The 15,030-nt window shown below is 43.0% G+C and overlaps 4 protein-coding genes across 6 annotated transcripts; 1 reads left to right on the top strand and 3 right to left on the bottom strand.

The window, feature by feature from the left end:
• On the top strand, positions 124 to 2,227 carry LOC8060093 (NADPH-dependent aldo-keto reductase, chloroplastic). The gene is made up of 7 exons (XM_002456589.2): positions 124 to 491; positions 622 to 672; positions 762 to 838; positions 922 to 1,009; positions 1,098 to 1,370; positions 1,441 to 1,671; positions 1,893 to 2,227. Exons 1-7 carry the CDS (start codon positions 381 to 383, stop codon positions 1,974 to 1,976), a joined length of 915 nt encoding a protein of 304 aa, XP_002456634.1. The 5' UTR covers positions 124 to 380; the 3' UTR covers positions 1,977 to 2,227.
• LOC8060094 (Bowman-Birk type trypsin inhibitor) lies at positions 2,304 to 3,244 on the bottom strand. Its single transcript, XM_002458713.2, has 2 exons — positions 2,800 to 3,244; positions 2,304 to 2,695 (listed from the first exon to the last, which is right to left on the bottom strand). Exons 1-2 carry the CDS (start codon positions 2,867 to 2,869, stop codon positions 2,448 to 2,450), a joined length of 318 nt encoding a protein of 105 aa, XP_002458758.1. The 5' UTR covers positions 2,870 to 3,244; the 3' UTR covers positions 2,304 to 2,447.
• LOC8058903 (Bowman-Birk type trypsin inhibitor) lies at positions 4,400 to 5,339 on the bottom strand. Its single transcript, XM_002458714.2, has 2 exons — positions 5,131 to 5,339; positions 4,400 to 5,033 (listed from the first exon to the last, which is right to left on the bottom strand). Exons 1-2 carry the CDS (start codon positions 5,201 to 5,203, stop codon positions 4,768 to 4,770), a joined length of 339 nt encoding a protein of 112 aa, XP_002458759.1. The 5' UTR covers positions 5,204 to 5,339; the 3' UTR covers positions 4,400 to 4,767.
• Positions 7,891 to 12,185, bottom strand: LOC8058904 (PRA1 family protein A1). 3 transcript variants are annotated; one of them, XR_002451102.1, is made up of 9 exons: positions 11,624 to 11,639; positions 11,179 to 11,264; positions 11,056 to 11,096; positions 10,877 to 10,955; positions 9,209 to 9,295; positions 9,023 to 9,111; positions 8,856 to 8,927; positions 8,650 to 8,770; positions 7,891 to 8,399 (listed from the first exon to the last, which is right to left on the bottom strand). XR_002451102.1 is itself a non-coding variant. In XM_021456368.1 (9 exons), exons 1-8 carry the CDS (start codon positions 11,934 to 11,936, stop codon positions 8,667 to 8,669), a joined length of 744 nt encoding a protein of 247 aa, XP_021312043.1. In that variant the 5' UTR covers positions 11,937 to 12,185; the 3' UTR covers positions 7,891 to 8,399; positions 8,650 to 8,666. The 3 variants fall into 3 exon arrangements, 2 of the variants coding, with proteins under 2 accessions (XP_021312043.1, XP_002458760.1); XM_021456368.1 differs by lacking the exon at positions 11,624 to 11,639 and adding an exon at positions 11,779 to 12,185 and having other exon boundaries at positions 11,056 to 11,124; XM_002458715.2 differs by lacking the exons at positions 11,179 to 11,264; positions 11,624 to 11,639 and adding an exon at positions 11,779 to 12,181.

The following is a 15,030-nucleotide window of genomic DNA, read 5'->3' on the forward strand; positions in this document are numbered from 1 at the left end:
GAAAGTAGAGGGACCTAATGACATCCCTTGCCAACTCCCGCCCATGAATTTTTTTTCCTCTTCGCATAAATACATGTCGCCTGATTCCCGATCTAATTTTTGCTGGGCAAACAGTATCGATCGTTCCTGCAGAGCACTAGATTCCGTGCACAATCGACAAAGGCGTGTATGCATTGCAGGCTAGGCGCGACTGAAATGGGGCCGCGGTTTCGCCATCTTTTAGCTCGTTTTTTTCTTGGCACGCGCGCTCGAGTGTGTCCGTATCCTTTCCTCGGATATCCAGCACGACTCTCCCACTACCATATCGTCGCTCTCGACGAGACCGAGACAGCGACGGAAGAGGAGAGCGGCGGGCGAGACGAGAGACCAGGAGGAAGAAGATGGCCACCTATTTCACGCTCAACACCGGGGCTCGCATCCCCTCGGTAGGGCTCGGCACCTACAAGGCCGGCCCCGGCGTCGTCGCCGACGCAGTCACCGCCGCCGTCAAGGTCTTCGCCGTTTGCCCCTCCCTCGAGCACTTCTTGTTCTGAGTTTTACATCCGTATATGTTCTGTGCCCGTGTACTACCTGTACATGCGTGCTGCTTAATCCTGCTTTCTTGCTTGCTTGTCATGGCAGGCCGGGTACCGGCACATCGACTGCGCGCCGCTATACAAGAACGAGAAGGAGGTAGCCTTAACCCAGTCCCTGCAATTAGTATCTTCGATTCACATTTGCGATGGCACTTTGGTTATAGTTGCCCTTAACGCGTATCCTAGATTGGCGTTGCTCTGAACAAGCTCTTCGATGACGGCGTCGTCAAGCGAGAAGACCTTTTCATCACCTCAAAGATATGGTACTACCTTGGATACTGCTACTACTTTAGCCATTTTCTCGTGTCCATCGATCTCGTAACAACCGGAGAGTCAAGCTATGCAGGTGCAGCGATCTCGCACCTGAAGATGTTCCGTTGGCAATGGACAGCACTCTGAATAATCTGCAGCTGGAGTATATTGACCTGTACCTGGTAACCTGAATATGTAAAGAGTGGACAGACCCCTTTCTTTGCTACTACTAGTAACTAAGCTAAGTGATAACTTCTGGGATCTTCGTAGATTCATTGGCCCTTTCAGATAAAGAAAGGCAGCGAACTCAGTCCAGAAAACTTTGTCCAGCTTGATATGCCCAAGACCTGGCAGGCAATGGAGAAGCTGTACGGTTCAGGCAAAGCTCACGCAGTAGGCGTAAGCAATTTTTCGACCAAGAAGCTGGCCGATTTGCTTGCTGTAGCCCGTGTTCCTCCAGCTGTTAATCAGGTGGAGTGCCACCCCGGCTGGCAACAGGCCAAGCTCAGAGCGTTCTGCCGCTCCAATGGAGTTCATTTCTCTGTAAGTCAACATGGTTTTAAGCCTGGCATGTTCTACGATTCCGGGCAATTTGCTCATGTTCTTTCTGCAGGCGTATGCGCCGCTAGGCAGGATGAAAGCCGTTGCCAATAATCCGGTGGTTGCATCGGTAGCCGAGAGATTGGAGAAAACGCCGGCACAGATTGCTCTGCGATGGGGTATCCAGCAGGGTCAGAGCGTGCTTCCCAAAAGTGCCAATGAGTCGAGGTTGAAGGAGAACATTGACCTCTTCGGTTGGTCCATTCCTGCAGAGCTGTGTGCCAAATTTTCTGAAATTGAACAGGTACAGATTCCCTTTTTCAGTTATCCGTGAGTGCAGGAAATGATGTTTTTACCATTTTTTCTTCTTGATACATGTGGATAAGTTTGCATACACAGATTTCACAGTATAGGTTGACTAGTATCATTTTATCTCAGCAATAATGTCTCTAGTCTTCTGCCCATATGAACTCGTTTCTTATAGACCTGACGCATTGGCACTTCTGCATTTTGGTGGGTGAACAGGTTAAGCAAATCAGAAATGATGCATTTGTGCACCCTCAGAGTATTTACAAAACAATTGACGAACTCTGGGATGGTGAGATCTAAACGAAGATCATTTTCGGTATGAAATCTATCTCTGACCACGGTTGAAATTTACGCCAAAAGGCAGGGACACTTTTGTTATCGAAGGTGGGCAAAAAAGAAACGTGCATCATGCCGTTCTGGTGAAGTGCTAGTAGCAACGGGCATGTGTTGCATTTTTTGGCAGGGCTAAGTGACGTCAGCATATTGTTGCATTGCAGAAGATCCAGTGAAGAGGCCCGTAATAAAGCACAGAAGGAACAAATTTACAGCAATGCATTCTCCCCCCCCCCCCCCCCCCCCCCTGTTGTTGTATGCATTAAGTGTAGTTCTTGGATAACCGAGAAGTCATATCCTTGGCTCCTGGCCTAGCCAAAATATATTTTCATTATTTCAGCACATATCTGATCACAGAGCTTTGAGCATAGCAGAGCTCTTTATTCCTGAAAAAATTACGAAACGATGAGCAAGCAAAGCATCGACACTTGCCGGCCTTCAGAGAGCTTCAGGCGGCGTGCAGCTTCGATCGCAGAAGTTGACGAGGATGTCCGCGCACCGGAAGATGGGTGGTTCGTCGATGCCGCCGGTGGTGAACTTGAGGCAGCTCCTGCACGCCGGATGGCACCCGCGCTGCGAGAAGTCTAGGCACTGGCACCGTGGCGGGAACGACCTGTAGCAGAAGCCGCACTTGTCGCAGCACGGCCATGAGCCCTTGGCGCGCGCTGCTCCTCCTTCCTCCTCGCCTGCGGCCACCAAAGATTGGTCATCCGTCACCCCACGCGATTGAGCCAAAATATACATCATAATTAAGTGGTTCTGAAAGTTTAACATGTCAAAAAAAAATCACCTTTGCTGAGTGGCAGAGCTGCCAGGACGGCTAGAACACCCAGTGTGACGAGTAACACCTGAAGTCTCATGTCGGCGGCGGCAAGTTTGTAGCTTGGATTTCCTCTCCTGCCGTAGGCCAGTGTAATGGAAGACTTGTATACAGGGGATGCCCGTCACAGCTGTGGTGTGACTCGTGTTTCCGAGCTAAAAGAGAGCAAAATGGTGAGTGACAGAAATAGGGAAATCGGGTGGGGACATATGACACGTCAACAATCGGCACGCGCAACAGTAAGCAGTATGGAAGGATGCTCGGCATCATCATTCTTGTCTTGGAGTCTAAACGTGAGAGTCATGGTAATAAGTTTATACTCTGTCGTCTCAAAAAAAGAGGTACTATGGTATCCGTATCAGTTAAACTTTTTTAAATTTGATTAAATTTATATAAAATATTAGCAACATTTGTATCTCTAAATAAGTTTATTATAAAAATAAGTTCAACAATCTATCTAGATATTAATATTTTTTTATATAATTGATCAAAGTTAAAAATATTTGACTCCTCATGAAACGAGAGCAATATTTATTTTGGGATGAAGGGAGTACTTCCTCCATATAGGAATTAGAATTCGTTTAGGTCAGCGACACGGTCTCCAAAACATAACTTTTTACCTCTTATTCTTATATAAGTATTTAGAAAAAAATGATATATGTATACTTTTATAAAAATATTTTTTAATATAAATCTATTCATATAATTTTCATATTTGCAAACTCAATAGTTTTAAAGTAATTGATGATTTATATTTCCAATATTTGACTCAAATCTTATCGTAAACGACTTCTAAATTTTATATGGAGGGAGTACATCCGAAGCATCCAACTTTTACTGAACTCGCTATCCATAGATATATAGCATTGACTGATTTTCCAATATAAATTGAGGTGCTTTGAGTGGTGAGATATAAACTGATGAAGCCATCATCTGCAACGAAGCGTGGACCAAATGGTGGGGTGTGGAGCGGTTGTTTTGATTTTTAAAAAAGACAAGCGTTCCTCTTTTTTTTTTTTTTGAGCAAAGACAAGTGATCTGGTAGCTAGCATAATCAATGTACTGGGCTACTGCATGGGCTGTTGCGTGCCTGTGCATTAGTGGACTCTTGGGCTGGTCATAGGAAATTATCTGGGCCGGTGGTGAGGTGGGGGAGCCCAGTTTTACCTTCATCACTTCACTACTTCACTCTCGTACATGTGAAATTACAATTCTACCTCTAAAATTGGGGTTCACATCACTGGCATCGTACAGATGTGATTTTTTTCGTTTCCTTTCTTCTTCTTTTTTTTGCCTCTGCTCAGATGGGATTGAAACGTGTGGACAGGAGCACTCCGGCAAGTTCGCATTTTTTATTTGCACGCCTGTAGTACAGATTGTAGCCACCGGCAGTCCAAGTCTAGTAGCTTCAGATGCCATCGAGACCTTTTATTTGGAGATTTTTTTAAACCTCAGATGTGAAGTTAAATATGGACGGAGGGAGCATCTTCTTTCCTCGTTGTCAATAGCTCCTAACGTTCCACTCATTGCCACTGCACCATGCATACCATCACTCACAGTGACCTTAATATGACACTATTCATAAAATGTTTGTGATATTTGTGGGAATTATATGAAATAGACATGTCCATATCACGGCCTTTGCATCAAAGAGATGCAAGTAGCCATGCGCTTATTAGCTAGTCATGCCTCGGTCTATGGCATCTAAAGATGCACATAAACAAAGCGATTATTACATTTTCTCTACCTCCCATGACTACAGAACTCCGAGCATAACACATCCATGCTCTTTATTTCAGAAAACAGCAAGCATCACCTTATTCAAACCCTGTCTGCATCTTGAGAAAGATGCAAAAAGGGAACTCCGAAGTCCGAACGGAAATTATTTATTGGCAAAGCTCATTTGCCGGCTCTGGGATCGGACGACGACCGCGCAGATCACGCATCAGCAGCAGCAGCAGCAGCAGGAGGACGGGTGCAGCGGCGCTTGCAGAAGTTGACGATCCTGTCCTTGCACTCGTAGAGGCCGTCGCTGATGGACTTGACGCACGCCTTGCACCCCGGGTTGCAGCCGCTCGTCGACGTGTCCAGGCACTGGCATATCGGCGGCTGCGACCTCGTGCAAACGCCGCACTCGTCGCAGCACGGCCACCTCCACCTCCTCGCGTCAACCCCTTCGGCGGCGGCCTCCTTCTCCTCGTTCGCTGCGGCAACCAAAGATCAGACCACCGAACCGACCGACCGACCCCCATCATTTCAAGTGATTCTTCTGGCAAGAAATTAAAAAGGTCGAAGTCTCACCTTTGCCGAGTGGCAGAGCTACGAGGACGACGAAGACAGCCAGCGAGACGAGCAGCACCACCTGGGGCCTCATGCTTGTTTCTCCTCGCAGGAACCGGTTGCAACAGCTGCTTGGGATTTTTCCTAGCTAGGTGTTCTTTTCTGCTCTGCCTGCACGCGGCGTTTCGAGTGGGAATGGAGGCCTTCATATAGAAGAAGAAAGGCTCTGGGTCACTGTCCGTGCAGCTCAGCAGTCAGCAGCTGTGTGAGTGTGACACAGTGACCCCCGCGTGCCCTCGGACAGGTCACAAGAGAGCCCATGTGACCATTTGACACAAAACGTACGACACGAGCGAAAAACTTCACAGATTGGACGGAAGCTGATTGTAACGATCCTCGTCCACCAACCATTCCTTATCCAAGCAACCCTTTTTATTGGCACCACAGACCCACAAGCTATGAGGATTACTACGAGCAGAGGATCATTTTGCATTCATGCACGTTCCGAAATCAGCCAACGACGCCTCGGCCGGGCAAAATTATTCAGCGTGCAGTGGTCACAGTGCTCACAAGTCACAAACTCACAATGCACGTGGAGATTTGACACTGGAAATAGACAGAAACGTCACAATACATCAGTGACGGGTATGCACAAGTAACACTAGGGACGGGATATGGGACCTGCCATGTTCCTAGGCGTGAGAAGAAATCTAATAAGCTTGAAGTGTTAGCCAAGTCTACACGTAATCTTGAGACGCCACAAGAGACAGGTAATACAACAGCTTGGCTGTTAGTTTGGCTCTACGGTGTTTAAGTCCCTATGAAGTGCATTTTAACTTGGTGATTAACACTAAACACAATCTATGTAGCTATTTTTGTAGTTTTGTTGCTGGTTGCTAGGGGGGAAATTACACCACTAAGCATTTATGTGATTGAGACATTCAGGCCAATGGACAATCGCACAAAGAAATCAAAGGTGTCACCAAGCTGGAGCAGATAAACAATAATATGGTTCGCTGGTCAAATATTTCTTTTCGAAATATTTTTTTTTTGAAAGATCCGGTTACCCGGCATTATATTAATAAGGAGAACTAGAGTTTACAACATATGCGCGAGCGGCGCTTCCACCTATAGGAGACTGCTACATGTGGATAAGAATTCAAAGTTAATTACTCCCTAAATTAGAAACAACTGTGAGTGGCCTGAGGGCAATGCCGCCCGCATTTGCCCACATGGAGCATTCATCTTTGATTGTGCTGAAGATTTGCATCTCTGAGCATATGGAGTTTTCTGAAGACTGCTGCATTTCTTTGCTTCCAGATGCACCATGTGGTTAGGATTGCAAGAGTATGTGCCATTTTGTTCTCTCCTTGCACCATCGATATGAACCAATCTTCCACCTCCCCTTGCTCAGACTATAGAGACGGCTTTAGGTTGATGCTGTTACTCCAGGTGGCCACCAGATTCCATACCTTTCTAGCAATGGGGCACTCAATGAACAAGTGCACTGCAGTTTCCAAGTTCCTGATACATAGGCCACAAAAATAGTTGTTTTCCCAACCGCGCACTTGTAGACGTGACGCCGTCCACAGACGGTCTTGTAGCAAAAGCCAAAGGAAGGACTTGCATTTTGGAGGAGCCCAGATTCTCCATATTAGCCTCGGGAAATTGGATGGAATGGAGCCGGCAAATTGGATGTTATAGGCTGACTTAGCTGAGTATCGGCCACTGCTTTCCAGGTTCCAGGTGATAGAGTCCTCTTCAGAGCTGTCTAGCGAGATATTCATTGGCTGCAAAAGTGCCCAGAGCTTAAAGAATTCTGCGATGAGGTCATTACTTAGATCATGGGCGATGTCTTTTACCCAGGTCGCCTGGTGCAGCGCCTCCTGCACCGTCCTGTTCTTTCGCCTACTGTGATTGTAGAGTAACGGGAACAAGGATGACAGGTTGCAGCCATGGACCCAAGAGGAGTGCCAGAACAACGCTCGACGGCCATTGTGGACTGTTGCTGTTGTTGCGGCTGCAAAGAGAGCCATGTCGACGCTGTCCACTGGGATAGTAGTTCCTGCCCATGTCCGTTGCGGTTCTGTCCAGGAGCACCATAACCATCTCATCCGCAGAGCACGACTGAATTTTTTCAGGTCGATGATACCAAATCCTCCAAATTCGGTCGGCCTAGTTACCATAGGCCAGGCTACTTTGCATTTCCCGCCCGAGATTTCGTTGTCACCAGCCCAAAGAAAGCGGCGCCGAGCCTTGTCTATTTCTTGAGCTAGTTTTTTGGGGACCTTGAGAGCAGTGAGCAGGTAAGTTGGGACTGCACTGAGGACAGTACGCACTAGTTCTCGTCGTCCAGCAAGATTCAAAAGCCGCCCCTGCCAACCTGCTAGCTTCGATTTCACCTTGTCAAGGGTGCTTTGAACATGCACCAGCTTCAAACGGCCAAGCGTTAAGGATAGTCCTAGATACTTGATTGGAAAGGATACCCGCTGTCCCTAGAATGGCTCAAGAACATGGTCCAGGTCTAGTCCGCTACATCTGATAGGAGCAACCAGGCACTTGGCAATATTGAGTTTCAGTCCGCTAGCCTTCCCGAACTGCTCTAGAATTTTGAACAGTGCACAAACCTCGCTTTGTACAGGATTGAGGAAGATCACCGCATCATCAGCATAAAGAGATAGTCTGAGTTTAGCAAACCTTCCTCTCAGAGGGCTTAGAACTCCATCCTCTGTAGCAACATCCAAGATCCTTTGCAAGGCATCAATGGCTAAGATGAATAGATATGGCGATAATGTTTCGAAATATTATAAAAAAATAAATAAAAGTCTGTAAAGGTCGCTGGTAAAATATGATGGCTCTTACAACCAAATTCACATAGCAACTTCTTACAAATGCCGTCGGTAAACACGAACCGGCTTACATCCAGTCTGCAAACATTGTCATAACCCATAGAGCCAAAGGGTAAACCAAACACCAGTAACAAAGCTCGGGGTTCTCTTTTCCTTTTGCCCAATGTATGCCATAATTTGTCGTCCAACTCTCAAGTGAGGTAACGTAGCAGGAGTTTCTGAGGTTTTCCCCAAAATCTAGAAATGAATATCAAATTATAGAGATGCTTATCTAGGGGGTGGGCACTGAGATATATCACCAATTCACCATCTAATGATATTATATATAAATGTGGGCAATCCAATGGAAAACCAAAAGTGACCTTGGTGAAATTTCTCTCGAGGCCCACAAACAACAATCAAGTTTTGGAACTTGGCTGATCATTCTCTTGTGACGAAAACCTGCATGCCAAAGGGAAAAACAAAATCAAAATAACAGCAATCAAGCCGATGCAGATCTCACATCATGTACCATTTACAAATCCAGGTGTTCAATATGCACTGATGCACTTAATTTACTTCTTTTTTTTGGGGGAGTTGGGGGGGGGGGGGGGGACTCAATTTACATGTTACTGCAGCATACACCATGCAGCATTTTCATATGTGCAACTATCAAGTAGCCAAGATTGTAGGAGAGTAGGAGGGCACTCACATGGGCAAACCAGACATTTACAGCTCACTGTAGTTCCGCCATACTGCTCGAAATTCCTCCCTGAATGTGTTCAGACGTGCCTTCAGATTAGGTGTTCTGAAGCTGGCATGTAGCAAGGTTGCTGCAAGGCAGGAATTCAGTTATTAGGCTAGTGTTTGTAGATGCATAATTTAATTATTTAATTCCATGCTCATAGTTGGCCTCACCAAGTAGACCAATAAGTAGTGCCCACAGAACTGTGAGGAGGCTGCAGGAGGTCAACCAGAGCACACAACTAACTGAAACATAACAGCAGTCAATGTTTTTTTGGGCCATCGTGACTGAATATATTCACAGTGCAAAATGGTATGTCTGGAGAAGGTGTTCTACCAACCTGCAGAAAACAACAGGACAAAGATCCAGCGAGGTCGGCCACATATATGAATTGATCTTCTTTTACTTGGTCGCCCTCGAATGACAGGCCTGAAAAATGTCATATGTAAAGCATTAGTGTGTCCTCTGTGGGTTCATGGCAAAAGAAGGATATCAAAGAGATATTAGAGGGGAGGGAGATCCTCACGTTATGGGTGGCCTCATCTTTGCGGCTAAGTGTGGTGAAAATTGTCTGACACTCCTTGTGATTTTCTCATTGAAAGTAACTGCAAAACTGCAATCTCAGACATAAGAAGTGGCTGACAACAATGATCCTGATGGTAATTGTCATTATTTCGAGTGTTTAAGAGCATTATATATAGAGGACAAGCAAATAATTAACAATAGAAACACAGTTGAACAAAACTTGGGAACCATTGGTTGATAACATGGAGACTTTATAGGAAGTAAAACTTGCAGACAACGTAATCCTATTTCAGGTGTCAACAATAAAGGAAACTCACAAGAGAAGGGAAAGACTAAGATAACACTAATGTTCTTCTTAGTTGGAATGAAAGGGAAATAGGGAATTAACAGAAACAAACAGAAGAATCAGGAATGTTACAGCAGCATATCAATCAGTTAAACAAGTTTGGTAAGTAAGAGAATGTGGTAATCATTAACCTGAAACATCAGAGGCTTTAACTACTAAAGTCAAACAATAAGTATAGAAGTAGAAGAAAACACTTAATGGATGAACAAGTCATGGCCATTAGCAACAAGTGTATGTGACATCCTAGTTATTTGAGCACGAAATTATACTGAAGTTTGAATCTGAACCAGGAATTCTGTTCTGAAAGTAATAAGAAAATAACCATAATGTATCTCAAGTAAATTGTAGTAAGATCAGCACAAACAATTTATCGTGCCCTTTAACATCCGATTCAATCACAGAAACAGAGTTTCTAGTACATCTGAGCCTACTGAAATAAAAAATTGAGGCAGTGTACAAGGCTACAAGCTATGTTTCACCAGGGCCGGGCCAAGGGGAGTGCAAGCAGTGTGCGGTGTTTCGCTGAAATTTGGCTTATCCTGATTTGTTGTAAGAGGAAAATACTGTTCGTTCGCTGAAAAGTACTGAAGTAGTGCTGAAGTAGCTATGGATCAATTCAAGCCCATGCTGTTAATTTTGTGATGGATTAGCACTGAACGCAGGCAAACATGAGTCAGGAGTGCAGGAGCAGGACCAGTAAGCCTGAAGCCAATGACAACTCCTAAGGTAATTTTAATCTTTCCCTTCAATTTGAATTCTACTATTCTCTGTATCATTATATGAACTATAACTATCCTTCATATGACTACGTCTGGTGTTCCAAGATTAACACATGTGTAAGATATGTATGTAGAATTTGATAATTACTATAGTCCTATTTATCAAGGAATAAGGCCTCATTTTATAGTTTGGTACAGGGCCCCAAATTTTGCCGTTCTGTCCTGTGTTTCACAACTAAAGAAACATAGGAGCATGCTTCATGACTGGCTATAATCAATTTTGGAGGGAGGGACTAATATTCGGAGCTTACAGATTCATATATTAAAAAAAAATGGTTGGTTAACGTTAATTTGATGTTTTCCTTTTTGACATAATATGAAGACACACAGGAATACATAAGTAAAAGGAATCAAGTCACAAGAACCTAAATGTATGCCAATTATGAACTGAGATTTTGTAATAGCAGCTCACCCTACTCAGTGGAGAGTGAAATTCTGAATATGAATATGCTTTCAGACAGGTCATGGTGAGAATAGAATTATGAATGCTCCACAGACCATAGTGTAAGCATAATATGAACATTTCAACTCAAGTTAAAATCACCTGTCATTCAGAAACGCAATGCTGAGGCCAGTTGCTAGAGCTGCAAGGATGGCAACTGGCTTTCTAAGAAAGCCCATTCCTGCATATACAAGAGGCAGGAGGTATAAAAAAAAGAAGCAAAATCCAGCCTAAATAACTGAAGAAGAACTGTTCTGCCACATATAGGCATTGTTACCTACCAAGAAGGAATATTATCAAGATGAAGTAGTTGGTCCGATAGCTGCAAACAGGCAAGGGTGGAAAGAAGACTTGATAAGATACAAATGGCATGGTAGAAATATACTCTACAAATCAGTTCATACTTAAAACTAGACTGGCAAATTCCCAAGCCGCCTCCACGTATCTCGTGGTATGGTTAAGAACGACTTCTAATTGTCCATCAACATAACTGAAATATATCACACACATCCCTCGATTATAAGCTGTCACTGGAGTACATGTTTACTAACAAAACATTTTAGCATGCAGTAAATAAAAATATGAACATATCTGCATAAACTTCTTATGACAAGTAGTTGATGTTCCACCTAATTATAAGTATCAAACTAAAATCTCCAGCTGACCAGCAGCCATACCACACTAATGGTGTATATTCCATATGAACTCCAAATAGTGCATCGCCTGAAAGCAGATCGACGCCAACCATAAATCGAGCATGAAACAGAACTCCACGAGGTACACTCTACAGCGTCATGCCATCATTCCGTATAAACTAACAAGGGTTTGAAGCTCATCGTCGACCCTGACCTGATAACCTCACCGAGTCACCGTGAGTCCGCGACCCAACTCCAAATCACCCAAAATAACTGGAGAAAAACCAATCTACCTCGCCAATTCTTCAATTGGTGATGGGATAGGCATCAAAGCATACAAGAGGGCGAAATTGGAGTGGCGGATCGTACTAGTAGAGGTTGCACTTGAGACGGCTGGTCCACTTGGAGTAGGATCGGGGAGCGGTGAAGCGGGAGAAGAATTCGGAGACGGGGCGCGGCGGTGTTGACCAGTCCACCTCTCGCAGCGCGTCCACGAGGTCCTCCGCCGTCACAGAACTCCAGTCCATCGCTGCCGCCGCCGCCGCCGCCGACAGTGCCTACGAGCTCACCGTCGACAACGAATTCCGAAGTGCAAAAGACCCTAGCAAGCAGAAGACGGCGCTCCTAGATGGGTTGATGCCTCGATGGAAGGTGGGTCAGTCGGAAGCCAGTCGGCGGTTCGGCTTCGCCCGGTCGGGAACTCCAAGCGAAGGGAGGAGAACCATGGCCATACACGGCGGGCTTGCGTTTCTGGCCGTCCAATCGGGTGTCAAATGGTGCAGATTGAAGGTCAGTTTACATCGACGGACGAGGGTGCATCACGGCATCAGTCGCCTTCAGGCCATCCCATCTAAGGTCTTGTTTAGTTCAACAAATACCAAAAAGTTTTTAAGATTCTCCGTCACATCGAATCTTGCAACATATGCATAAAGTATTAAATATAAACGAAAATAAAAACTAATTATATATTTTGTCTGTAAATCACGAGATAAATCTTTTGACCCTAGTTAGTCTATGATTGGACAATATTTACTACAAACAAACGAAAGTGCTACAGTAGTAACCCAAACTTTTCAAAATTCTTCGTCAAATTGAATCTTGCGACATATAAATGGGACATTAAATATAGTCGAAAATAAAAACTAATTATACAGTTTGTCTGTAAATCGCGAGATAAATCTTTTGAGCCTAATTAGTATATGATTGGACAATAATTGTAAAATTAAAACAAAAGTGCGAAAAATTTGGGAACTAAATAAGACCTAAGCCCTTGTTTAGTTGCAAATTGTTTTTGTAAAATGGACACCGTAGCATTTTTTTTTGTATTTGATAAATATTATTCAATCATGGACGAACTAGACTCAAAAAGTTGATCTTGTAAATTACAGACAGTATTTTTTATCTATATTTAATACTTCATACATGTGCCGCAAATTTTGATGTGACGAGGAATTTTTAAAAATTTTGCAAAATTTTTGGAAAATAAACAAGGCTGAATGTCTGGTAATATGTTTATTATAATACATTCTGCTGTTAATTTAGCGATGATGATTATTATTATGACACACCATAAATATTATTTTATCCTCTCATAATTATAAAATGTCTTGATTTTTCTAGATATAATTATTTATTTTAATGTATACGTAAGTGGATAGCAAAGTTACATATTTAGAAAAAAGATAAAATAAAATTTATTATTTAGGATATTGAGAATAGTATACTCTTTTTTATATATTTAGTAAAACTTCAAAAAAATAACTCCTTGAAAAATAGGATGTACACTTATTTTTCAAGAGGACATATTGCTCTAAGCCTCCGACCCATCCTTAACATGACAGTCTCATGCATGGGTTAGAGTTAGGCCTTGTTCAGTTCGCAAAAAATGTTGAAAAATAACACTGTAGCAATTTCGTTTTTATTTGACAAACATTGTCCGATCATGGAGTAATTAGACTTAAAAGATTCGTCTCGCGATTTACAGATGAACTGTGCAATTAGTTTTTATTTTTATGTATATTTAATACACCATGCATGTGTCGCAAGATTCAATGTGATAGGGAATCTTAAAAATTTTTGTGAACTAAACAAGGCCTTACTGAAGAAACCTTTGGATCCTAAGTGAATTCTCATTCACTCGAGGACATCTGTCGTCGACTTCACTGGGTCTTCCATTTAGGGCATTCTCCAAGGAGCGAGATTGGGATGACAATCGACTTATATATGCATGTCCAATCCAGCGGATATGCAGGATGATGCAATTTTCATACCAGAACCAGACTAAGGCCGTGTTTAGTTTCCGAAGGAAAAAATTTCGTGATACTGTAGCACTTTCGTTTGTTTATGGTAATAATTATTGTCCAACCATGTACTAACTAGGCTCAAAAGATTCGTCTCTTAAATTTTGATCAAATTGTGCAATTAGTTTTTATTTCCGTCTATATTTAATACTCCATGTATGCGTCTAAACATTCGATGTGATGTGTAATTTTGAAAAAAATTGAGTTTTGAGGTGGAAGTATACAAGGCCTAATGGAAAAAGAGGATTTCATCGTTTGACTCTTGTCAGCCGGAAAAAGTCAGCTCGATCTCTTCGCAGTCCATATCGCTTACAACCTCGCTCTTGAGGAGGCCTTCGAACTCACACAATCACACCCTTTATGGTGAGCTGTGAGCCTAGACACAGACACACGCAGACGTTGAGGAAAGAGTACTGCCGACAAAGAGCTGCAAGTTTAAATAGAGGCATGTAAAGAGCTGTATGCTGTGATCTGTGTGGTGATAAAAACAAGTCAAGCCATGCAGTGATACAAATTGCCGCTTGCACGAGTCCTGCGACAAGCCATGGGAAACTAATGGTTCTTGCTTGTCGGATGAAGTAGTTCTCCTTCACATGCGCTAACTAGCTACTACTGCTTCTTGATTGTTCGCTGGTCTAAAAAGTTATGACTGAAATTACTGTTGGATCATGAGAGAAAAACAGTGCTGGCTTGTAGAAAAAGTACGGTTGATAAGAAAAGCGATCAGACTGGGGCCATTTTGTAAAGACCCACAATTTTGGCCCCACATCAATTAGGTTTTCTACTGAACTTCAAGGAGTACTCCCCTCATATTCGTTTTGAATAAGGTTTGCGTGAGAATATAAATGATGAATAACTTTTACGTTGTTGAGTTTGAAAATGTGAAAACCATATGAATAGATTTGTTTTAATTTTTTTTCATAAAAATATACATATACCATATTTTGATAAATATTTTTATAAAAATAAAAAATCAAAGTTAGACTTTGGAGATCGTGTCATTGTCTTAAATGATTTTCTTTTTGGGTATGGAGGAAGTACAAGACCAGGGAGGCAGATGGTCTTGTTCGTGTATCTTCAATAGGATGAGAAGTTTAGTAGTGGATAAATCGGAGATTGGATTTTTGATCGCCGAAGCAAAGGAACTTGCCCAACTCCTAAGCGAATGGAAGCCTTCAAGTAAAGATAGAATATAATTAAAGTCATGGTTAGATGCAAAGTATTTTTAGAGTTTTAGAAAAATACTATGATTTTGTGGAATACTTTAATTGGAATGAAGTGTTTGGATGCAACAACTTTATGATTTTGAAAATCATAGTAT

This window comes from Sorghum bicolor, chromosome 3, assembly GCF_000003195.3.
Source record: "Sorghum bicolor cultivar BTx623 chromosome 3, Sorghum_bicolor_NCBIv3, whole genome shotgun sequence".
Taxonomy (NCBI): domain Eukaryota; kingdom Viridiplantae; phylum Streptophyta; class Magnoliopsida; order Poales; family Poaceae; genus Sorghum; species Sorghum bicolor.